The sequence below is a fragment of the Phyllostomus hastatus genome, unplaced genomic scaffold, assembly GCF_019186645.2.
Source record: "Phyllostomus hastatus isolate PE091 unplaced genomic scaffold, TTU_PhHast_1.1 phas_contig_209, whole genome shotgun sequence".
Taxonomy (NCBI): domain Eukaryota; kingdom Metazoa; phylum Chordata; class Mammalia; order Chiroptera; family Phyllostomidae; genus Phyllostomus; species Phyllostomus hastatus.
In genome coordinates this window covers 21,356,349-21,382,427 of record NW_025333735.1, presented here as the reverse complement: position 1 = coordinate 21,382,427, position 26,079 = coordinate 21,356,349, and the positions used below count along the sequence as shown (strand labels likewise).

Sequence of the window (26,079 nt, the reverse complement as noted above, 5' to 3'; positions counted from 1 at the left end):
GAACAAGAATACCTGCCCTTTGGTACCAAATGTCTATGGAGGCACACAGTCATCCAGTCTTATTTTTGGTCTACGCTGTCAAGAACTCTCATTTCTGTTTCCATAAGCTCTTCTGGTGCAGTGGCTTCTTTCCTACTTCAGTGTCACCCACGCGGGGACAGAACTCATTCTGCTACTTTTTGTCAACACTACAACTTGGAAATCTCTGAAGTCAGTTTTGAGTGCAGGTAGAACCTGTGAACACAATGAGATCTCGCTCCCATAACTGCTGCATTACATGGCAAAGGGAGATTTTCCAGCTGTGTCTAATCCAATTACACAAGAGTTTTCTCTGGCTGATGGCAGAAGAGGGAGTCAGAGATTGAAGCCATAAGAAGAACCTGATGCAGGTGGCCTCTAGGAGCAGAGAGTGGATCCTGGTTGACAGCCAGCAAGGAAACAAAGACCTCTGACCCACAATGGCAAGAAAATGGATCCTGCCCACAAACTGGATGAGGCTGGGAGCAGAGCCCAGTCTAGCTGACACCTTGATTTCAGTTTTGGTGCCTGTGCGTGCGCACACACACACACACACACATACACACAGCATTCAACCCAGCCAAACACACAGAGATTTCTGATTTATAGAAGTGGAATAATGACAGGATGTTATTTTAAGCCACTGAGTCTGGGGTAATTTGTTACACATCAAGATAAGTAATACAAGGAGATTGCATGGTTAGGCATAGTTACCAGGACACGACCCAGGGGACCACTTGCTGAGCCAAGATCAGCAGACCTGTCCAGTTAACTCATAAAATCATGAACAATAATAATAATAATGATGAGGATAAATGGTGATTGCCTGAAGCTACTAAATTTGAATGGTTTGTTATGTAGTTAAAGCTAATTGTCACAATTTCTGAGGTGAGAGACTTATGGAATAATTCCTCTTGAAAAGTCCCATCCTAGTTCTGAAGGTAGTGAAGAATATAGAAAGAGCATGGGATTTGAATTTGGGCCCATCACTCTATAATAATAGAGTTATTGCCCTGGCTGGTGTGGCTCAGTTGGTTGCAGTGTTGTCCCATAGCTGAAGGTCTATGGGTTCAATTTCCGCTCAGGATACATGCCCAGGTTTCGGTCTGATCCCCAGATCAGACGCACACAGGAGGAAACAAATCAATGTTTCTCTCACATTGATGTTTCTCTCTCTCCTCCTCTCACTCTAAAAGTAATGAAAAAAAATGTCCTCAGGTGAGGATAATAATAATAAAGTTACCATTTATTGAGTATTTATTAGTACTGTGTTAGGAACTCTATATTCGGGAGCTAATTTGATCCATGCAACTCTGCAAGACAAGTATTTCTAAGACTCAGTGACTCAATGCTGTATGTTCATTTTGTGCAGTTAGGTAACTTTGATTTACATTCACCACTTTATCAATTCTCTAGCCTATAAAACGGGCTGATTATAGTACTTAATTCACAGGTGACACTCTATAAGCTTTGTGAATTTCTGTGTAAATACTGGAAATCCTTACCAGCAGTACAGGATTCGTTTTTCACGTGTTATTTGCCTGGGAACTCATCTATCATGACTATGTCAAAACCTACTGATATTGACATAGCACCTACATCAGCCTGTGTGTCAACACTTGATTGCTGAGACTCAGCGGTCATGCAGGTCTGTCAACCCCCCTGCTTGATCAAGATACCCCAATTAACCACTAAAAGGATACAAATATAATCACATTCACAGATTAATGGTAAGTTCTGATTTTGGAACTAGGGTAGGGGACCTAATATTTTTTGAGGGCCTCTGTTTCAGGTATCATGCCCAGTGATTTACTTACATCAGCTGATAATGACTGAGTCTGTTTGGACTGGATATGGGTAATTATTAAGTGTATCAGGTGATTCTACCAGGTATCCACAACTGAGAACCACTGACATACAAAACCTCGATGGTTCTTGCAGAAATCCTCTCAGGTTTTGTGTGCATTGTAGTAAAGAAGTGGATGCCCAAAGATATTAACAGGTCACACATCTTGTTAAGTAGGAGGAAAAAGTCCATTTTTTCCCCACTCCACTATAATGACACACTTCTCAAGCAGAGGAGACAATCACTGTCACCAAATCAAGGGAGATGCTGAGCTCAAGGTTCCTACTAGATACTGGAGTCCCTCTCCTTGACTCTGTCTCTTCCATGAATCCTTTCCAGCCACCTCAGTCCTCCTTGATCTCTTCACCAAATTTCTGTTACATGAATAACTGGTGGACTCTGACAGTAATTGTCTTCAGCCTTATCTTATATTGGTACCCCTGTTTATCAAGGCCTCCCTGTCCATTGATTTCCTAGTTGTCAAATCTGGTGACAACCGCAGGCAAATATCATGGTAAGAGCTCTAGTTTTGGAGCTACACCCACATGAGTTGGCCTCCTGCCTGTACTTTTATCTGTAAGGCCTTGATGAGCCATTCTATTTTTTTTAATCTTAGTTTTGTAAGCATAAAACAGGGGACAGGAGGGAAATCTGTACTTTAGGAAGAATTAAAAATATTATATTCAGTAAACCTTAGTTATTAGTATACAACCCTAACCAGTGGAAGTACAGTTACATGGGCGAGTTAGACCTTTAGAGGTGACTCATTTTTCTAACACACATACCCTAATATTTGGAGAGAGAATGAAAGAATGAGGAGTCAAAATCTAGCTGAGGCTGGCACTTTTGTCCCTCAGAACAGGTTTCCAGAAAATTATTTACACATGATACTCTAGCCAAACCACATGAAATCGCTATGCTCTTTCTGTATTTTTCTCACCATGCCTCAAGTTGTCCTATGACCGCGTCCCTACCCCAAGCTCTGCCCTTCCATTTATGGGAGGAGGTGAGGGTTTCATTTTGTAGTGGTTTGGTTGGGGTGCAGTGGGGGTGTTAGGGTAAATCAGAGAGGCTCCACCCACATCTAATGAGGCCTGAAGGCGGTGGAGGGAGGGCCCTGTCCCCTGTCCCTTTAAGAAGGGCCGAGCGCGGCTAGGAGGGCCAGCGTTGCCCCGACCCCGCCCGCACAGTCACCCTAGAACAGCTGCAGCCAGTGCTCTGGCCGCCCCTCGGTGAGCAGAGTCCGCTCCGGCTCCAGGAAGCAAATCGCCAACATGGTGAAGATCGTGACAGTTAAGACCCAGGCGTACCCGGACCAGAAACCGGGCACGAGCGGGCTGCGGAAGCGGGTGAAGGTGTTCCAGAGCAGCGCCAACTACACGGAGAATTTCATCCAGAGTATCATCTCCACCGTGGAGCCGGCGCAGCGGCAGGAGGCCATCCTGGTGGTGGGCGGGGACGGCAGGTTCTACATGAAGGAGGCCATTCAGCTCATCATTCGCATTGCTGCCGCCAACGGGGTAAGCGCGCGCCGGCTCCGCCGCAGGACGCTGCGGGCGCGGGCCGTGCGCTACGTGCGGCTGCCTTTTTTCCCCGCCTGCCACCCGCCTCCGCGAGGGCTCCGTCCTGTCCTCTCGTGTGCGCGGCCGCCCCAGTCTCCACCCCCAGCCCCTCTGCGCCCGCTCCTGCCGGCTTTGAAGGCCGGAAGGGGTCGCGGTCGGTAGGAAAGTGGCCTCTCTGCTCCCCGGAGCTGCTTCCCCGACTCCCTGCAGGCAGGGAGGTGCGAGTTGGGGAACGAGGCTCCACCTTGGGGAGCCTGCCTCCGCCTCCCGCCCCTCCCCTCTCTCCTCCCTCCCCTCCCGGGGCCTCTGACATTTACTTGAACCTTTCCCGACTGAAGATACAGTTACAGAGCGGAGTGCAGTCGCCTTAACCCAGAAAGGTTAGAGGCCGCCGCCTTGCTCAGAACCCCTCGCCGGTGGCCTTCTATTCTGGTCTGGGACTGGCGCTGTCTTGGGCCAGAGCCCGACCCCCTGGGGCGGGGTGGCGGGAGCATCGGCCCCCTGGTGTGTCAGGCCGGCGGAGCCCCGAGAGGGTTGCGAAGTCTTGTTCCCTACCCCTCGGTTTGCATTGGGACGGAGCTCCTGCCCTTGCGGGCCTGGTTGCTGGGGGGCAGGGTTTTGAAAAGGTTAGTAGTCTTTGCCCAGTGGTGCTTCTGGATCCGTTCCCCGGAGGGGGCTGGAGCTGAATTCTCATTGGAACACAAACTGCACAGCCTGCGGAGCTCTTGGGCAAGAGGTGGTAGCCGGCCAGGAAGTTAATGCAACACTTTGGGTCTTTTCCCCGCCTAAGGAACGTTAACTGACTTAATGGGGCAGGTTCACTGGGATAGGTGAAACTTTGAAATAGATTTTGCAGTAAACCTGATACACGGAAAAAAATATATTTATGAAACAGGTAAATTGGAGCTGATTGTTCACTCACTTTTATAAAACGTTTTCTAACGAGTTTTTCTAAAGAACAAGTTTTCTATATTTAAAATAAGATTTGACCTTTACCATCTCTTCTGAAACTCATTCCATTTAATATTTTAATTCACTCTAATAGTGCTTTATTTATCTTATTAACATATTGAGTGCCATTTTGCCAAGCACCCTGAGAAGTCCTTCACTTGTGGAATCTCACTTAACCTACTGCAGCCCTGCGAGGTAGGTGCTATTATGGGAATCTTCAAGTTGCGGAGGAGGATAGGAAGCTTAGGCAAGATAAATAATTTGCAGGAACTGACGTAGCAGCACTGAGAATGCAATACAGAACCTGAACAGCTTCTGGGAATGAAGGGAAGCTTAAATCTAAAGATCTGTTCTTCAGGGGTCTCCAAAATCTAAGTTGGACCTAATCTACATCTGCCTCCCTGGGTCAAACATTGTCTGGATTTGTTTTCTTTATGCTCTTGAGTTTTCAGACCACCTCAAATTCTCTTGAAAGAACAAATTAGTTATATCCCAGTAGATCCCTTCATTTCCTTATCACTTGTGAATTTGCATTTTATTCATTTGTTCAACAAACACTGAGCTGTGAACTGAGAAATATGTGGAATAAAAAGACAATTCTGACCCAAGGCTCATCCTTAAAAAGCTTATAGCATAGTAAGAATTTTAGGGGTCCAAAGGAAAATGGTTTATTTGGCAGTTATGTGGGGTGGGAAGGAAACAGTTAAGACAAAAAAAATTGCACCTGAACCTTATCACCTTTTCGATACTGTTCCACTGTTTTCTCCCTTTTGGCCAATCTTTGTAAAACTTGTCTGCATTCACCATCCTTGATTTCTCACCTCCCGTTGATTTCTCACCTCCCGTTCCTTCCCAGCCCCACTGCCATCTGACTCTGCTTCCCCTACCACTCCACTAAAATTTTTCTCACCCGGTTACCACTGACTTTCTGGTTGCTAAATCCATTGACCACTTTTTAGGCCTTATCTTCTCTGACTTTCCTGTTGCATTGATCACTGCTGACCTTGTACTCTTTTAGCGTTCTCATTTCTTTCTCTTGACCACTGTCTCCTGATTCTACTCACACTTTTTGGGTTTCTTCCTGCACTGCTTGCCCTACCCAAACCCCAGCTATTCTCTAGGTTTCTGTCCTCAGCTTGCTGCTCTCTGATTTTATTTTCTCTGTCTCTTTGTCTCTCATGTCTCTCTCTCTCTCCTTACCATGTATTTAAATACTGTCTTCCTTCTCTTCTGGTATCGTTAAATTCGGATAGCATCTTCAGAAACCTTTCCCTAACAACCCCTCTGTGCCTTCTCCTCCCATTAAGTGATCTTTTCCCATAGGCCTGTAATTCTAGAATAGACTAATCAAACCTAGTGAAATTTTCTGTTTGCATGTGACACTCCCCAACTAGAAAGTAGGCTTCTTTAAGATAGATCTATGTTTTATCTGTATCTGCAGTACCTAGGACCATGTAGCATTCAATGAATCCTTGTTCAATTGCCTTGAATTGTGAAGTGTATTCCAGCACTTAAGTTTATTTTCATTGAACATTTATCATGTGCTGACTTCATATCAGACATTGTTCTAAGTACTTGGCATACAAAATATTCTCGCCCTCAGCAAATGCGTAGTCTAGAAGAGGAGGTAGACAAGAATAAGCAATTCTGGGTTATGATGGAGGTACATACCAGGTTCTGAAGGGGCAGGAGCGTGGAAGGCCGCACTTGGGAGAGGATGGTAAGTGAGGAAGCCTTCACAGAAGGGTGGTAGCTGAACTGAGGCTTAGAGGATTAGTTGGAGTTGTCAAGGCAGAGGAATTCTAAACAGAATAAAAATCAGAGGACTTGAGGATGGTTCTCTTGGGCAAGTTATTTACTTTCTGATTCTATTTCCCCTTATGTGTAAAAGTTGGAAGTGGTGGTACATACCCAGGCTCTTGTCAGGATCAAATGAAACAGTGCATTTAAAAGAACATGGCTGCTCCTTCTCACCTGGAAGCTGTTTGGATGACACTTGTGAAGAAACCTTTTGTTGGACGTTTCTTGTTGGAGGGGGATGGGACTTCAGGCCATCAACATTCTGCTGATATGGGGACACTGAGTCAGCCAACTCAACCAGATGCAGATACTAACACTTTCCCCCACCTCCCACCACACAGAGATACCAGCATGGTCTCCCACCCTCCTCTAACCCTCATTGGTTCCAGCACAGAGGGATTCATGGTGGTCAGAACCCGATTGGGTACAAGTGGCAAAAACACAGCTTGGATTAGGCCAACTGAAAAAGGAGTTTCTTGGTCTCTGTTACTGAAAACTCTAAGAGATTCCTACTGCAGACTCCCTACTGGTTCAAACCATTCCTGGTCTCTAAAAATCACTATTGGGCCCAGTGATCTGCAAATGACCAGTGTTAGGATTTGAGGAAAGTTCAAATTCATAAGTAAAGGGAAGTTTAGATATTTTGAAGGTTAGTTTATCATCTTCAGCAAAATAAAATGAATGCCCTTATGGAACTTGTGAAGTTTTTTGATGAAGAAGTGTGTTTTCTTCCATCAGATCACAGGGGTTCTTGTGCCATGAATTCCTTTGTTATACCTGTGGACTCCTTCTGAGAATTGTTCCATTTTAAAAAGTACAAAGGATTGCAAAGGAAAAAAACTATATTGAAATACAATTATTAAAATATTAACCAAATTTGTAACATAGCAAGATATAGTCTCCCTTATTGATATACTAAATAACAAGATTCAGTGGAGGGACTAGTATTGTCTTACTTTAGAGTAGTGATAAGTACAAATGGTATTTTGAGATATCTACAATCTCAATATTTTGAGATAATTACACTATGAAATGAAAATCCTTGTGATTTCTCCTGATGATTAAGTCCCAGGTAGCAGTAGTATTAGCAGTGGTAATAATAATAAAAATAAATAATAAAGACTGTGGTTTGTTGCCTACATTCATAACTAAAGGAAATGCTAAATTCCATTTAGAGGTTAGTGAGAATAAAGATGTTTTGGTTTGTTTTGCCTTTCAAATTCATGGACCCCATTACATCCCATCCACGGACCTCATGGGCCTAAGGAGTCAGAGTTAAGGACCCCAGCATTAAACAAATGATTCCCTTTTAGTGTCAGGTATTTGCACTAAATGGGTATTAAATACATGACCCAGAGGTTAAAGGTCTCGGGTTCTCAGACCAAACCACTGGGGCTTTGAGAACTTCATTTTAAGTGGAAGGACTTATGTCCCATTTGGGGTGGATCACTCTTCCGAACTCTCATGAGGCCCAGCTGCAAACCCAGGTGAAAGGACATGTTTAGTTCTGAGAAGGAAATGACAACACTCAGCACAAGGGAGAATGTTCTGGGGCCCTGAGGTAATTGGTGTTAGGCGGAGGCCTCTTGTTTTTCGTACTTAAAATCTGATATCCCTCGAGCAGGGATGACTTGGCAGAGAAACATCTTTGGATTCCTTTTTAACATGCTGTAACTCCCGTGTTTGAAAAAAAAGTTCTTTAATTATGATGGGCTTATGAATGGTTGTTCTCCCCTTGTGTAAGCTTTCTGATGTTGAACCGACATTTAGTACCAGGATGAATAAGGTACTGTCTTTTTCCATTCAGGAATGTGCAGTCTCTTGGGGAAGATACAGCACAAGAAATACTCATGCAAAGAGCAGAATTAGAAAAAGTGCAAATAAGGGAAAAAACATTTTGACCTGGGGAAAGAAGAGATGGAAATTGAATTGTGTCTTGAAGAGCAGACAGTGTGCAAACGGAAAGGGCCACCATACAGGAGAGGGACATGGCAGAAAGGCAAAGTGTCTTGAAGAAGAGAAAGGACTGTCTTTAGAGCTGGGCACTTAGCCACTAATCTTTGTTATGTGAAATATGTAAGTAAAATTAAGAGTTTCTCTTTCTTGGCTTCACTAATGCTCTTGCTAAAACATTTTTTTTAAACATTTTTTAAATCTTTACCTGAGGGCATTTTTCCATTGCTTTAGGAGAGAGAGGCAGGGGGAGAGGGAACCATCCATGCAAGGGAGAAGCACCTATGGGTGATTGGTTGCCTCTCGGGTGCACCCAGAGTAGATCAATGGTACACGCACCACCCAACTGAGTCACCCTGGCCAGGTCTCCTTTTTCTTCTTTTCTTAACTAAATCTGATAGCCATGGATCATTAAAGACTAGAACGAACATTCTTCCTTTTCACAGTAAAGCTTCTTTTGGTAAACAAGATTAGATAGGAAAGAGTGATTCATTAACTCAGTAGATATTTATTGAGTACCGATTGTGTGCCAGGCCCTATTTTGGGAAGCAGGGGCACAGCAGTGAACTGAGCAGTTTCTGCCAGCATGGAGCTGTGGGGTTCTGATGGGAGGGGGATGTTATTGTATCAGAAGATGGTAAATGTTCTGAGGAAAAGTAAAACGTGGTAAAGGAGAGAGCATCATAGGTGGGCTCTTCTTTTTAGTGTGCAGATTGGGAAAAACCTCTGCTAACCCTGAGGTGAGCAGAGACCTGAATGAACTGCAGGAGTGAGCCGTGCGGACGTCTCTGTGGGAAGAGTTCAAAGTAAAGGATAAATACAGTTAATCATTTCACATTGTACAATTATGTTCCAAATAAACAAGTGTACAAATTTCCATTGTACAAAGGGCCCCAGTAATACGTGTAGTTTATTATATGTATATTACAAATGTATTATAAATTTACCTTGACACAATAAGAGGTTTAAGCAACACTGATCGAATTTTAAAAATAAATTTGTTCCTTTCCTCCTCTTGGATTTGAGGAGGAGGAAAAACTTTTTCTCTAACCTTATGGAGCCTACTAGCTAAACTGTCAAGAGACAGAGCAGTAACAAAAGATAGGATTTTATCACACACTTATCATATTTGTAGAAATTTACAGAAAGCTGAGACTCAGCTAAGGAAGCAATTAGAGTTTAGGCTTATATACTATTTTATTAGGTGAGGGGGAGGGAGAAAAGGGCTCTTATGGAAAAGACAAATGACTTTTAGGAAAAATAAGACCTTAAGAGAATGGGCGAAGATGATCTATTTGGGTGATAGTGATAGTATCCATTTAGGTGTGTAGTCAGCAGAGTCAATCATCCCTGGTTTCTAGAAACTGTCTCCAGGAGGGGATGTATGACAACTGAAGAGACTGCTTGTAGGTAGATGAAGGAGTTCAGAAAAATGCTTTCTCTCAAATGTCTTCAGCTCAGAATAATTGTTACACTGCAGTGGCACATTCTGACCCCCTTCAGACTTTCAAAGAGCTGTCAGGAGAATGATTTGAGTGGGCTACACCTTTAAGAAAGTTGACTAGGAAGGTTTGAACTGATCCAGTCATTTTCCACTAAATGAAGTCCACACAGACATATCCCAGCATTCCGTTACCTTTGAAGCTGTGCTCAAAGTTCAGAACCATGTTTTAAGAATGGCTACTGAGTGCCTTACGTCATTGAAGACCCACGAAGGGCTTTAGGGAAAGACTTATCTCACCTACCTCCTCCGAAGGGAAAGAAAATCTGAAAGGTGCAGCCCTCGGGGATGTTGCTGGGGGAGAGTGAAAAGGATGTGCCTTTCCCTTGGGGTATGGAGAGGGATGCCAATTGTTTGTTTGTTTGTTAAATTTTAATTATTGGAAGTCCCCCTTCCCAATGCTTCTCCCAGTCATTAATTAGCGGAGTCTCTGAGGCAGAAGATAGAAGTGGTGAGTCAAGCCTGGGGACTGCCAGTCAAGCCAATAAAGGCTTAATCACGAGTGGCAGACACTTTGAACATTGTGTTTTCATAGTGGAAACGTTTTCTTTACCCACTTCCTGAGTATCCCAGTGCTCCTGAGAAGATGTAGTGTGGTAGACAAGTACAGAAAGATTGGGTGAGTCGCCCAAACTGGTAGTAATGGTGGAGTTGGACCCTGGTCTTCTGGTATTTCATCCATTTGTTCTTTTCCATAAATAAGTGTATCCCAAAGCAGGTAGTTCTGGGGATTATTATCATATCAGGGTTAAAAGTTGGGGAAAACTGGATTGGGCAGTCTTAAGTTGGACTTTCAGAGCTTTTAATACATAAATGAGTCTTACCAGGTTGCCAGAGGACCTGGAGAATGATCTTGCAAAATGCCGACTTGCACTCCCTGGGTTGATATGACCATCCATACGTTATACGAATCTTCCCAGATTTAAGTTTCATTTCTTCCCTTTAAACCGGTGTTAATGGCATGTAAGGATGATGAGATCTTGCCTTCCTATAGATATAAACTATATGGCTTATTTTAGCAACTAATTGTGAATTTGTTTTAGGCTGCTGTTGGGTGTGATTGGTTCAACCCAAGGAGTGCTTCCCGCCTGGATCACTGTATGGTAGCATTTGGGGGTATGGGTTCGATTCCCATCAAATATTAGTCCCTTATATGGAACTCCAGCCTGCTTGTAAGCACCTGTTGTGGAAATGAGCTGAAATGACTCCTATACTCTGTGAGCCCAGTGGGCTCAGTCAGTGCGCTGAGTGGCCACCATGGGACCAGACTGGCCAGTGCGAGACCACGAACACTGGCAGGGAGCACAGGACAAGCCTGTCTGTTAAACAGAGCTGACTCCTGGGATAAAGCAGAGGTGCAGGCAGAGCTGTGATGGGGATGAGCGAGGCAGGTGGTGAGGGCTGAACAGAGGTGCACCTGATTCAGGCGTAGGGTGCAGGGAACTGACAACCACACCCAGACCTGGAGGGGAAGAGGGGAAAGAATGTCCCAGGTGGAACCAAAGGTGAGAGAGCAGAGCATGCCGAAGAGGCAGGTTGGAGGCTCCTCCACCCCCCAACTATATACTTTTGTTTCATACTCTTCAAGAGTTAACCTCACTTTAAACATACCTCATGTTTTATATTTTACAAGGTACTTCCGCATGCATTACTTTATTTCCTCTGCAGCAAAGATTTCAGGTCTCACAGGTCACAGAGTCCAGAGCAAGAGACTGGGAACTGCCTGCTGTGTTCCTAGAATGTGAGAGAGGTGAAGGAGAACACAGACACCCCAGGACTGGGCTCCTAGTACTACATTCCCACTGGGAGTGGCTGAGGACACTGCCAGTTGGGGAAGTTTTCAGTAAATGAGCATTTGGAGAGGAGAAGTGTGCAGACCTTGCTACTTGGGTTGAAGCCACTTTCTCACGATTAGATTGAATTGAAACCAGTTGATGGAATCCCAATGTAAAGGCAGAGGCAAAATCCACATCAAGACATGACTGTTTTTCTTTCTTTGATCATAAAAAATTAAAAACTGAGCCAGTAGAATATGATGCTGGGACCAGCTGGTCTCCCAGGAGTCAGTTGGATGACAGTCGTGAACTGTCATCCAGTTCACACTGGGAAGTCACATCTTCCCATGGGACGGACTCTCACCTTAGAGCAGAAGGTGAAACTTTAGTGTAGTCAAAATCATCCTTAAAATCTCTTAGAAAAGTACCACTTTGGAAAACAAAACATTTAAACCAGTACGTATGTCTTTAAATAGCAGGGGCAACTAGAAATTTTTGCCAGGGGCCTCCTCTTTGGCTATTCAGATAATCATGTCTGTTCTTCTTTCCACCCAGGAAACACATGACTCTTCCCCAGGGGAGGCTCCCCAAATTCCTTCCAATAAGTATATATAGTTACAAGTGGAACAGTCACCAGCCATAGTGTTTGCAATCCACAGTCAAAGAATATCTTTTAGCAGAGCTGTAACCTCCATATCTGTGCAGACTGGCTCGTCCTTGCCCCAGCTCCCGTCTATATTGTGGAAGAAGTGGTCACCCAACACTCCTCTAGTGACTTCTCCCAACCATTGGCCTAGAGCTGCAGGCTTGGTTGGACAGTGGTCTGCCTTCCAAGGAGGCAATGGTAACACTAATGCCATGGCATAAGAAGTATGCCGATGCCACACACTTTAGATTCTGTTTGGGTATAGAAAACCAAATTTTATTATTAGCTAAAATGTATATTTGGCTGCTATAACTGTTTCAATGTAAGTTACTTAAGCAAAACAAACATGCATAGTAACAGGTCTTTCTGGTAGGCTGGGTGTGGGCACTTCAGGGCCTACATGGTAGCCCCGTTGTATAAGGGGACCCATGTTTATTTTGTCACTCAGCCTCCCCTGGTGAGTTGCCCTTACCTGCATGATCCCAGATGGCTGCCTACCTCCACAGGGTCAGTCTGGCCTTTAGGAACGGGAGACAGAGGAAGCAAGGCACTTTTTTTTTTTTCAGAGACTGTACATCTAAGGCTTCTTCTAGCAGCAAGGGAAGCTAGGAAGTGTCAGTGTTATTCTGGGTGCTGTGTGTCAAGCTGAGCAGTGTGGGTATCAAGCTAAATGAACGGAAGCGTTGATGTTGAGTAACACCTGACAGTCTCACTATCTTAAATATGCTTTCCAAACTTGAAAACCACTCGGTCATTTTCGAGTGACATGGTCACAGAGAGAAAACAGAAACTTAGTTTTCTATACCTAAGTAGGTTTTTGGAAGAGACCTTGACTATCATTTATTCTAACCTCCAACTTAGAAAGTAACCAAGGCAAAAATATTCCCATCGTGGTGGACTTTTAAAATAAACTACTTTATTGAGATATAATTTGCATAGCACACAATTCGCCCATTTAAAGTGTACAGTTCAATATTTTTTAGTGTGTTTATAGGTTTGTGCAACCGTGACCACTGTCTAAATGTAGAATATTTCTATGACCCTAAAAGAAGCCCACTGTATTAGCAGTTAATCCCTCTTGCTGCCCTGTGCTTTCAAACCTAACTAAGCAACTGCCACTCTACCGTAGGTCTCTTTAAATTCATGTGGATGGATTTTACATGGACTAAATGTTCAGTTTTGGTTGCCAGGCAGAGGCAGTTCATTTAGCAAGAGAAGCCCCCAGAAGTATGAGAAGCAAAGGCAGAGGGTTCGTGTCTGGAACAGGTATTAGTGCCCCAGGCTTCTGGGTGCCCAGTTCTGTGTGCTGGAGACACCCAGTGGAAAATGACTCCATTCTCAAGGAGACAGGTTAATGGGAGTATATGGACACACACCCACAAAGGCAGCCACCCCCATCTATTATGAGAACTAACACCTAAAGGAAAAAGATGGCGTGGGAGCTCAGGGCAAGGGCACTTGCCCCGGCCTGCATGTAGTCGAGGGGGTGGTCTGGCCAGGGAGGCTTTCTGTGTGAGATGAGTCTGTTTTTCTCAGCAATGACAGTCCAGAGCAGCCCAGGCTGTCCAGAAAGGAGGAGAAATTTCTCCAGGAGAATAGCTTCTTCATTTGCATGAGTGTAAGCAATCAGATTTCCTTTTTTGCAAACATATTTGAACTTATATATCCAAATTAGTCTTCTATCCTGCCAAATCACCACTCTGGGAATGGTACACTTACTCCAGTGATGCGTCTAGTGCTCAGAGCATTTTGAAACTCCTCTATGGGAATTATTTCTCAGCCAGTCGGTTTATGGGTCACCTAGGAAAACCAGTCACATTATTTTATAGTCATGCCTCATTTTTCACCTAAAACGATGTAACAAGATTTGATCACCCACTTTATTCATTAGACATGGCTCCAGCCAATTTTTGTCTCTTTCCAAAGTTCAAATCTATTCTCCAAGGATGACATTTGTTATGACTGAAGACTTTCAGAGAAAGTGCCACAGACTGTAAAGACAGTTGCCCGAAAAAGAGTTCCAGAAATGTTAGTGCCATGTCAGCATTGTTTGAGTAAAGATAGTGCTGAGTAAATATGTTGAGTAAATATGTTAGGGTTGTTTTGAAATTGTTAGGGTTGATAGGGGGGTAGCTACCCTTCAGCCCACTTCCCAAGGTGATTGTTTTGAAGGAAGTAACATTAATTTAGATGAAAATACTCTGGCATAACTTTAAAATGAGTCACTGTATTTTATACTGTTCAAGCCCACTGCCCTGTGCTGAGGGAGATTCTGGCCTCTGCCTTCCTCTGCCATCTCCCGTGGTGGCCTGGGGACATCGTGTTCTTCCATTCCAGTAAACATCTAAACATGCTTTGGTTAGGCGTTTAGAAATTGTACACAATGGGAAAGTTTGCTGAAATACAAGTAGTCAGAGTGGCCCTGAGCCAAGATGACAGTGCTGTCAATTCTAAGCCACAGAACCAGAAACCTGGATGTGAGGCCTGTGCCCACCTGATTCCAAGAGATTGCCCCACGGTTGCAAAGAGGCCGAAAATGGAGCTGGGATGGCGTAACAAGGTGGAGGTGGGGAAAAAGCTTCTGCTTTAGTAGGAAAACTGTTATGTTCCACCGCCTCTGTGGGACTTGGAGGAATGCATTCTGTGGAGCAAATTGAAATCCATTAAAAAAGAAAAAAGAAACAGAAGGGAAATTAATGTAGGAAACTCAGGTGGAATTGGAGTGAGGTTGTCACCTGTCACGAAAGCCAAACTGCCTCCCTGAGCTGAGTCGCACAGCTGGCACCAAGCTCTCTGTGGTCGAGTCCGTGAGAAAACACTTTCCACACATCTAGCCAGCTCCCCATTTGTAGATTTGGTATAGAAAGACTAATAATAATATCTACCTTGAAAGATTCGTGTGAGGATGAAGTAAAATTTGTGAAGCACTTATCATACAGCCTGACATTGTGTTTAGTAAACGGAAGATTCTGATGATTCTAGCAATTATTATGATTATTACAAATGCTGATGCCATTGGGGGGCAGAGGAGATCTTCTGTGTCTGCCACAACCCCCACCACCTAGATGTCCTATCCTGTCTTGCTCCATACAGTTTCCCTTGAACTTGACCTGGGAGGCAGAGGTTCACAGTTGCTGTAAGTCTCAGTCACAGGCCCGTTGGCCTGTGATATCAGACTTTTGCTTCGTTGAAGTCATGAGCTAGCAGTAGATAGTTGAAGATGGATATTTTAGGATGGGTCCAGGCCAATGTCATGTGCCAGATGGGAAGCTACAAGAAATGTCTGCCAGCAGTGCCGTAAACCTCCTGGACTGCATGGGTTTGTTCAGGCAACAGGCGTTGTGGAGCACTCTTTATGCACCAGGCACTGTGTGAGGTGGTTGGGGTGCAAAGGTGGATAAGACAAAGTCTTAGGATGCTCATGCTAGTAGAGGAGTGTCCGCAGGTAGTTAGAAAAACATGGTGTGAATAGAATATTAATTTCTTCTGGCTGCTGACAAATGACTACAAATGGGGTGACTTAAAATCACACAAATATATTTTCTCACCATTCTGGACACCAGAAGTCTGAAATCAAAATGTGGGCCTGTAAAGGCTCTGGGGAAGAACTCTTCCTCACCCCTTCCAGCTCTGGTTGGTTGCCAGTGTTCTTGGCTTTGTGGCTGCCTCACCCCAGGCTCTGCTTCCACCTTCACATGGCTTTCTTTGTGTGTCTTCTTCTCTTCTGTCTGATTTAAGGACACTCGTTATCAGATTTACGGCCCTTTGGGTATTCCAGGTTGGCCTCATTGCAAGATCCTTAACTTAATTTCACCTGCAAAGACCTTTTTTATCATACAAGGTCACATTACCAAGTTTTGGGTGGACATATCTGTGGGGACATGGGTGGGTGTAGCTACCCTTCAGCCCACTTACAGCTGAATGAGAGGAGCTATTCAAGGAATCATGGGAACACAGAAGAGAGCCACCCAACCCCACTTTGATGGGGAAGAGAACAAGGATGTCTTCTTTCTCCAGGCGAGGTGAATTTTGAGGCAAATGCAGAATGATAAAGAGGAACCAGGGAAACTTGAGTGAAGAGAGAAGTGAGGGTGGAGGCCAGGCAGTCACTAGTTCAACACATGTAGCCAATACCTTTGTTGTCCTATGTAAAAGTATACTAATGGTAATAGCTGATGAGAAGATTCCAGAACTCAGCTCCGTGATCCACAGTGCTTCCGTAGATGCTTGCCATAATGCCAAAAGGAAGACGTGCCACTTTATGGCTCGCTGAATCTTCCCGAATCACTTCAGTTCACAGTGATGGGTTGGAATTGAAGGGTTCAAATTTCAGTTGTGCAATTCACTGTGCAGTCTCATGTATTCTGCTTACCTGATCTAAATAAAACCCAGTTTTCTCACTTGTAAAATGGGATTAATTCTAATACCTACCCTACCAGAGAGTTTTATGACAATTAAATAATGGGTTTTAAAGGCTTTGGGAACTCCAAGGTACAACCCAAAGGTGAGTTGTTCGGGTTGTTTTGAAATTGCTTCAGGAAAGCCACCCACTGGACTAATGTCAGCCTCCTGCCAAAACAAATCTCAGCATCCAGTTTTATCTAGCATATCTCAAAGTCCAAAGCTCAGATGGCTAAAGAATAACCAAAATGTAAAGCTACCACACCATTTTGAGGTTAGCGGGATGTCAAAATCATTTCTTTTACATGAGAATTTTATTGCAGTATACCTTTGGTGTCTGACAGACTTGAGAGTGATCCCTGGATATGCAGTTTATTAGCTATTTCATCTTATGCAAACTGTTTGAACTCTTTTTTTCTTTCCTCACTGGTAAAATTAAAATAACATGTCATAGAGGTGTGTTTAGGAAATAATAAGGTAATGCATGGGAAGTTACCTAGCCTAATGGCTCACACTTAGCCATAGTAAGCAGGCTGCTGCACTGGGCAGTGGGGATTTTGATGGGAAATACAGACACTTTAAACGTCTCTTTGCTAATAGCCCTCCTGCCACCTTGCACCTTCTCAGTTTCACTTCTCTTCTCAGCCGTGTCAATGACCTATCAAGATGCTCCACACCTGTTCGGCTACAAAATTATGAACAGAAATGTCTTTTGTATGGAGAGTGTTTCATGCCCAGAGCCTGGGGTGGGGTGGGGGACCTGTTCTGTATAACTCCAAGCTTTCAGTGATATGTTATCAGCCTGGTACTCAGTTGTCTCATCTCACAAGGACACAGCAGCCAGCCCCCAAATAAGGGGAACTTCCCCTGAGTAGCTTAAGTGCTGGTCAGAGTGCTGCTGTATACATACCATGTCTCCCCACGAAATTTTAGGGCAGTGGTTGTTCGAGTCTGCTTGCTCCAGCAGCTCTTCCCGAACAATTTTGGAGGGGGTGCTTTCCATCCCGCAAACACTGACCGACCACTTTCTCACTGCTCTGCATTGTTCTGTGCATTTGGGGCATATGGGCATACGCAGCACGTACAGTCTCCAGCTGCCCGTGGAGTCTGTTGTCCCGTGAACATTACAATCTGGTGAGACAGGTGTCTGGTTGAGTTGAGTGTCATTTCAAGCCCTAGGGTGGTCAGAGGAAGCTTCCAAGGAAGTCAGGAAGAAGTGGAGACATTCTAGGTAGAGGAAGCAGCACAGGCAAACAAAGAGGCCATGGAGACTTTAAAATAGAACTGTCTGAGCTCTGGCATTGCAGGAAGGGAGGAGGGGGCAAGGCAGGTCTCACCACACAGGTCCTTAACCCCCTAGCTCCCTGTTACATGCAGGCCAGCCTAAGACTCAGTCTGGAAATTATCTTATGACCTCAGCAGGGAGGGAGAAAAGGTTAGCAAGCCTAAAAAGCTAATTATAAGGGGAACTGGGTGACAGTATTTGTCCAGGAAGACATTAAGGCTCTATCAGTATGCCGAGACTGTCATTAAAATTTTTTTTGGTTAAATATATTGGAGTAACATTGGTTAATAACATTATATAAATTTCAGGTGCACAACTTTATAATGGGACATCTGTAAACTGTATTGTGTGCTCACCACCTAAATTCTAATCTTCTGTCACCTTATATTTGACTACCTCGACCCTTTTTGTCCCCCCACCCCTTTCCCCTCAGCTAACTACCATTCTGTTGTCTGTATCTATGGGTTTGTTTGATAGAGGGCCAACGGCTGTCTGCCCCGAAACTCTGGGGATGTGATTTGCCTTGTATTCCAGGTGAATGGGGCCCCCTAGAGTGGTGCAATGCTTCTGAGCCAGTTAGTGTTGCAGGCTGTGGGAATGCTTGCTTGTTTTTCTGTTTTCTGCCACAAGAGGGAAACATAGAACCATGAATGATTAGAAAATGGAAGAATTCTGTAGATAAACCTGTTTTTCACCATGGGATCTTAATACATAGTTCCTGGTATTAGCCAGAAAAGGGAAAATATCCTGTTAGCTACAAATTAATATTCTTAAATGATTTAAATGAAAATTTTCTTGAGAATGTTCCAGAAAGGAAATTATATATATATATATATATATATATATAAAGATATAAATGAGATATATACATGAATTTATATGAAGAATATAAATTGCTGTTGTTATAGGTCAAAACAGTTGAATATTGGTAATTTCTACTAAAACAGGAGTCCTCCTCACATGTACATTATGTACAACAGGGATGACGGAGCCCTAATAGAAGGATACCTGTGAATTATACCTTGTTGTGTAACAATGAGTTAGCGAGGTTGTTTTTAGATTTAACCACACAGTCCAGAAAGGCATTTACGGAGGTGAGGAGTACCTTCCATAACTTCTCTTTCTCCTCTGAGTACTCATAGGTCCCATGCAAGCTCACAGGTTAGCACTTTTTATTCCACTTTTAAATGATTTGTTGGCTTACCTGACTCTCCTTTTAGACCAAAAGTTTCTTGACAGCTTGAGTCTGTCATGTTCCCATGGTGCAACAGCGCCTGGCGAAATAAACGCCGTGAGTCAACCTATGCGGTAACTGTAGGGTGCTTCGATGGATAAACAGATGGGCCGCAGACTGACGGATGCTCAAGGATGTACACGCTTTGAGGCAGCTGTTGGTTTTCAACTTCAAAATATGCTTCAGGAGTCTTTTTGAACCTGGGTTTCTGTATAGCTCCAAGCCATCTGGCCCTCGTAATTCTTCCGGCTCTGTACCTTCTTTATAGTTTTATGTATTTTCTCCTTTTCTTTAAAGAATGTTTCTCAACTCTATTAAGATGCACAAACCAGTAAATAGGTATGAAACACAGCTACATATTTTCAGGTTGATTCAAGGCAGTAGTAAAAGCTAACACTTATGAAGTGCTCACAAGGCACTGGAACCAGCTACTGCAAAGTTCCTTACATTTATTAACTCACAATATTTTACACAACAGACCTATGCAATAGTTACCATTTTTTAAAACTCTCTTTAAGGGGGGCATTTTTTAAAATTGAGGTATAATGTACATGTATCATTCTGTTAGTTTTAGGTATACAATATAATGATTCAATATTCCTATTACTTTCAAGTGGTCACCACAGTGAGTCTAGGTTGACACTAATGGGGGCTCCAAGAGATTAAGTACTTTTCCCAAAGTCACCTAACTAGTAAAAGGTATTCTCACCTGTCTCCCTGGTGCTGACTGAGGTTGCTCAGAGGAGAAGGGTGGCAGTCTCTGCTCACTGTCTTCCTGCCTGGGTGGGACAGCAGCAGGGGGAGGCTGACGTGGAGCTGGCAGGTGGAAGCCAGCCCTACAGAGCCCCGCTCAACACAGTGACAGTGACAGTGACAGAAACCCAATCAGACTACCGTGAGCCCCCAGGAGGACTACATCATAAGACTAAAGGGGTGTCTCCTGAAAGCCAAGGGTGGGATGCACAGTTGGGCCCCATCAGAGCCTGAGATGGGAGGAACCTGTCTCTCCTGTCTGTTCATCTCAGCACAACTGCTTCACTTCTGCTCTCTACTGATGCACTTGTCAATATAAGTTGTTGTTGTCAGTGGGGGTTGTGTGTATGTGTGAGAGAGAGAGAGAGACAGAGAGAGATCTTGGTTATAAACTCATTTACTCAAACTCCTATGAATATTTTGAGCTTATAAAGCAAATATGTTTATTTACTTTTTAATTTATTTTTTTTGTCTAGCAAGCAAAACTTTGAAAGTATTCAAGTTCTCATATAATCTAATAATGATACCAGCGGATACTTGTGTAGGGCATCCTGTAGCAGTCCTGGTTTTAGAACTTTCTGAATATTACCTCAGTCAGTTATGACTGCACCAGATGAGCTCTGGAAGCACATCTATAATAATGAGGCATTAGAAACACAGAGAGGCTAAATAACTTGTCTGAGGTCACACAGCTGGTGACTGGCAGAGCTGGGCTTGCATGCCTATCACCCTGGCCTTAGAGTCCATTCCCTGAAATATTACAGCGCATTGTCTGTATCAGGTGATTTAAACGTGTAAATGTAGTACATTCAAAGTTTTCTTGAATGTTCCAATGATGTTTATAATTTTGATAAAATCCTTTTGCCTGCTTAACTTAAAATCATAAGTCAAAATAAGTTACTTATCTATACATTATAAATTGGATTCACAAGGCTAATCGGTTAAGCTAATATCCCAGATGCACTATTGTACTTAAAGTACCAAATATACTTAGATTTTCTTCCAAACATATTGCACAAATATTAATGCTGTACGTTTGATTTACTTTTTCTGTATCCTATGAGTTTGATTTACTTCCTCTGGTCTATACTTAATTCTAAATCTTTCTCTCACACCAAGCGATGAGGAGTCACCTTTCCAATTGGATTGGGGGTGACATTGTCCGCTGGCTGAGGTGCAGGTTGGCCCGAGGTCTGGATGTGGAACCAGCCCAGCCCAGAACGGTGGTGCCCGTTTGAAGTCTTAAGTGGCTTGTATTCAACCACTTTCCCTGCTTCTTATGTGTCATGAATCTACAAATCCAACCCTCTTGAGGAGATTCATGTAACCTCTTTCCTGCTTGATTCTATTCTGGGTTTTCTTCCACTTCTTCCCATCGGTGAGGCCCAAAACTCCTAGAGATGACTAAGTGACCCGAGTTGGATCTTGTACAACCCACATGTGTTCTCATGTGTTGTGTGGCTGTCAGTCATAGCTCGGTAGAGATTCTTATGACATGACTGTCCCTGCCCGACAGCTCCTGGGTTTTCTCACCTTCCCAGTTTAAGGACTAACTGAGTCTGACTCATACACATTTGTGTCCTAACTCTGGATTGCTGGGAGAGAAAACATGACTCCAGCCAGCTTTGGTTAAGTGTCCACCCTGGTGGTCAGGTCTGGCATCAGGATCCCATAGTAGCAACATGGGCCCAGGAATCTACTCCTGTGGAGTGAGGTGGGGGCAGTTTTCAAAGAAGAGAGGGAATGAATGGAAGACACTCTGTGGAGTAGCAGTCAGAGGAAAGAGAGATGTTTGGGTAGTGTCTTCATATGGGAGCAAAAGAAAACCCAGCAGGGCTCAACTGGCCCAGGGACTCAAAGTCATGTGTAGGAGGCAACAGAGGGGCAGCTCCAGGCAGGATCATGCTGACCAGCACAGGAAGGAATCCTTCACAGCCACCACAGCTGAGGAAGGAATCCTTTTCGTAAGCCGTGGCGAATCTTCCAGTCTCTACTTCTCCAAGCTATTCAATGCACCACCAGAGCCTTCAACTTTCAAAAAAATATGTGAGTTTATATTCCTCCTGCTTAAAAGTTTCCATAGCTTCCGTGCCTACAAAATAAACTTCAGTATGGTTAATGAGACTCTATGATCTTACCCCAAGATTTCTTGAGTCTCACTGTGACCTCTCGAGAGCTATAGCTGGTACATGCACCTCTAAGACAGTCCCAATGCTACTGTGCTATGGTGGCTTCTCTCGGTATGAACTTGTTAAGAACAAAAGTCTGTTCACTTTTTTCCTATCTTCATCACCCCACCAGAATGTGAAAAAAAATGTTCATATTATTACATCATTTTGTAGTTCTCGGAGGCTTTCATAGACATTCAGTGAGGTCATTTTCAGAAAGCCTTTGTGAGGCAGGTGTTATTGTCCCACCATAGAGGTGAGACTCGGCCGGCCGAGGGGGTCGAGTTTACTGACAGTTTGCTACATGCTAGACACAGTGCTGAGTGTTTGCACAAATGTTACCTGATTCAATCGTCAGAACAACCTTGAGAACTCTCCCCATTTTACAGGGTCGGTGCAGTTGAGTGACTTACTTAAGGCTGTACCTCTCACACATTTTAGAGTTGAGTCCTGGCCATGCCTGGCTCCTGAATCTGTGGTGTTTGCATTATCTTGCAGTGCCTACTCTGGGACTGGCATTTAACAACACATGCTCATTTACTGGACAAGCAAGTGACTGTTTCCCAGCTCTTGTGTCCTGTCACTGGGGTCAGACACCCCAAGCAGTCAGGGGCAGACACCTGCAGCCAGTCCCAAGCTCAGGGTCTTGGTCTGGGGGTCTGATGATTCCTGCTGCTTTTAGCCCAATTAGCAGCTTTGCTTCAAGTGCTTGCACCTAGAGACAGGGTTAGCAGTTCCATCTTCTATGCCTATTCCAATGGTGTTTGCTAAAGAAGAACTCTTCGCATGAAGAGGTAAATCTATTTAGGCCCTGGGTCCAGCATTCACATGAGCCTTGGGACATACTAGTTAGCTACTGGATAAATATTTATTGACAGAAGGAAAGAAAGAAAGATAAAATGAATGAATGAAGGCTTGGAAAGTCTACAGTTTCTGCTGTGTGCTACCAGGAAGGCATCATTGCTGATCAGAAGAGGAGCCAGGAGTCTGCAAGTCCGGGAGCGAAGGGGTTCATAACTCTGCCATTGTGAAATTGATTGGACCCAAGACCAGTGTGAAAGTTCCTTGTCTGAAGGGAGTAATCCTTAAATCCCCCATATGGTTTAAATGTAATTTGTGTCATTGTGAAGGAGTACTGGCAATGAGGGCGAATTCATTAGGCCAAATTGGGCTCGCTATGCTCGACAGTAACGTTCCTGAAGATGAAGTTCAACCTTTGCTGGAGAGCTAAAACAAATGAGTTTCTTAATAGCTGCCCCACTTAGTCTGAGCGTCTTAGGAAGCTTAATGTTTTTAATGCCTCTCCTTTTTTTACCACACTTCACGGTCCATCTAACATTGCTGCTTCTGGTAATATTTTTATATGGGGCTGAGTACTTTAGTGTCCATAAAATTATGACTCAGGCCCATTTTTAGAATAGAAGCTTTTCTAGGGCAAGGATTATGTCTTTTTTGGTCTGGCTTTGCATATTGACAAACACCATGACAGACATATGTTGCAGCTAAAACTGTTACTTTCCGTTTTGAGGAACAGAACTCTTTCCTTAGAGTCTTAGATTTGGCGTGCACTTAAATTGCTGGGTGTTCATTGACATGTGCACAAGCCACAAGAGATGGGAATCTTCCCCAGTCTGTGCCTGGCTGCAAAGCTGGCTCACACGCAGGGAAGCAAAAATGTGCACATGCCCACACAGACATTCCCATCCAAGAGGGGGACACGGGGCTTATCTAGAGATCTTTCCACAGACATATGTGACCAATCAGGGCTTGAACACTGCTATCTGTTTCCACTTGTGTTACGTAATTTTTTAAATATGGAGATGACCAACTGGGAAGGTTGATTTAAAACTCTTGAAATGAAGAGGCCAACAAGTAATGAACTCCAAGATGGCATGTGTCAGTATTTGGAAAGTTAACATTGGAATAGCACTAGCATTATTAAGTTTGCAATAACTACTTTAGAGTCATTCGTTTTAACCTTCAAGAATTAGAATAATTACCTATGGAAAACATTCTGGGTCGGCCACTTTTTAGATAGTTCAAAACTGGCACTAGGCCTAAGAGGAGGCTTAATTCTAGAAAACTGTAGCTTTCCAACAGTTGCAAAGTGAAAAAATATTTTTAGAAACAAGTTTTAGTTCACATGAACACACACTGATAAACTGAGGTGTTCTGGTATCTGACGTGGACATGATCTTTAAGGGAAAAAAGCGAGCATTTCCAATCCTTTGAAACAAGATCTGTTGTAGGATCTCACGCTGCTAATGAACCCACTTTTACATTGAATAACTATTTTGAATTTGCATACTTATGACTTGATTCCTCATAATTTCTCATTTTATGAAATTAATTAATCACAAACTATAAATAAAATAAATAAACGTGTGGGGGGAAACCAATAAAATGTTATTCCTCTGGTTCTACCAGCCCAGCAGCAGACCACCGGCAGAGAGCACACCGGGGCGTGTGGGTGGGGGAGCGTCAGGTGTTTGGTGCCGGGGCGCCCTCATGACCAGGCATCCCTGAACCTACCCTGGGATCTCAAGATCTCATTAAAACTACCAATTACGTGGTTGGTTGCTCTGTTACTCCCAATGAAAAGATTATTGGGTTGATATTTCATGAATCTGGGGCTGTTATTAAATATGTCAAGATGCATATGCTGGCCCAATTTGCAAGCCTATCTAAAACCAGAGGAAACCTGGCACTGAACTTAAAAAAATGTGAATTAAAAAAATGCATTGTAGGAAGTTGAGAAACACTGGGTATATAAATTACTGTTAATAAAGCAAGCTTACTTTGTAATTTAATTTCTAAAGAATTTTTGTTTTAAAAACTATAATCAGAAGCAAAAATAAGCTATAAAAAGTAATTGTCTTTTAGCCTATTGGTTTTCCATGGTATGGCTGTGCCTTGTGAGTTGTTTGAATGCTGTGTCTAGAGGTCTTCCCTGCTCATGGGCCAGCCCTACATGCCATTGGAAGGAGAGCAGGCTCACTTGCTGGTTGTTAGCTGCTTTTGTGGGGCTGGTGGTCTGCTGCTCCTGCCCAGAACAGACCCTGGAACACACGGGCATTTCACTTCCGAGAGGGCAGCCTGCTGTCTTGCTGGGAATCTGGAAAATACTCAGATGCTGTTTGTCAGTGGATTGTTCATCTTTTCCTTGGAGGCCTTGACTCCTCAGTGCATGTCAAACTCCCCGAACATGTGGCGTATGTAACTAGACTTGGTTTACTTTTTAAGCATCCTTAACAAGTCCACCAAAATCTTGACAATGGAGCTTAATTAACAACTTCTGCTGAACCAGATAAAGAACACACATGTATGCATTTAAGAAGATTATTAATAAAATCTCACAGATCAAATGGGGTTGGATGTCAAATTTACTCAAACAGTATGTTTCAAAACATTTTAGATTCTTCAAATACAGAGGACTTAAACTGCTTCACTAAAAATGTTTTCTTAAAAATCAAGTCTATTTAAAACTGAGAAAATTAAAACACAAAATTTAATCTTATGTTCATAGTATTGTTCTAAATGATAACTTGATCGAACCTCATGCACTCGGAAAAACACACTCCCCCCTCCCCACCTCCTCTCCTCTGCTTACATTGTCAAGGTTTTGGTGTATCTGCATCCATGCTCTTCCATAAATTCAAGGGAATGACCAAGCTGTTTGTGGTTCATGGCATATTTGTAGGTATCTATTCTTCTAGAACTCAATATTATTTTGTTAGACCCTTGGTGGTCAATAAATAAAATCTTTTCTCTTAAATGATTTTTTTTCCTTCTAACTGGAATTGCATGTGGGGAGTAAAAAATCCCTTGGGTATCAGAATGACGGTGATGTAAAAACCAGAGGTAACTGAGATCCTTCACTTCCTTCCATTTTAAGATTGACCTTTAACTTGCTGGATGGCATGGAACGGCTTTAGCTTCAGATGGCCTTCTCGGTGATGAATGAATGCCCAGGGAGGCTCTGGTTTAAGGGGTGTCAGGAGCTGTGAGAGCCACACCAGGGTGTCTTATTCATGGACCTGCTCCTTGGGTCTGCACTTGCTTCGTCTTTGCCTGGGCTCTGAGGTTGGAATCTGGCAGCCCTCTGGTGTTTGTAACTGAATTCCGCTGCATGCAGCACCGTTGGAGCCATCTCCACCCTAACGGGACAGGAGGCAAAAATAATTGA

At 43.5% G+C, this 26,079-nt stretch overlaps 1 protein-coding gene across 1 annotated transcript in view; it reads left to right on the top strand.

The window, feature by feature from the left end:
- Positions 1–2,984: 2,984 nt before the first annotated feature.
- PGM1 (phosphoglucomutase 1) overlaps positions 2,985–26,079 on the top strand; it is a 57,001-nt gene continuing 33,906 nt past the window's right edge. Inside the window, exon 1 of the mRNA XM_045835479.1 lies at positions 2,985–3,384. Coding sequence (XP_045691435.1) covers positions 3,139–3,384 — 246 coding nt within the window. The 5' untranslated portion in view covers positions 2,985–3,138. The remainder of the gene's footprint in view (positions 3,385–26,079) is intronic.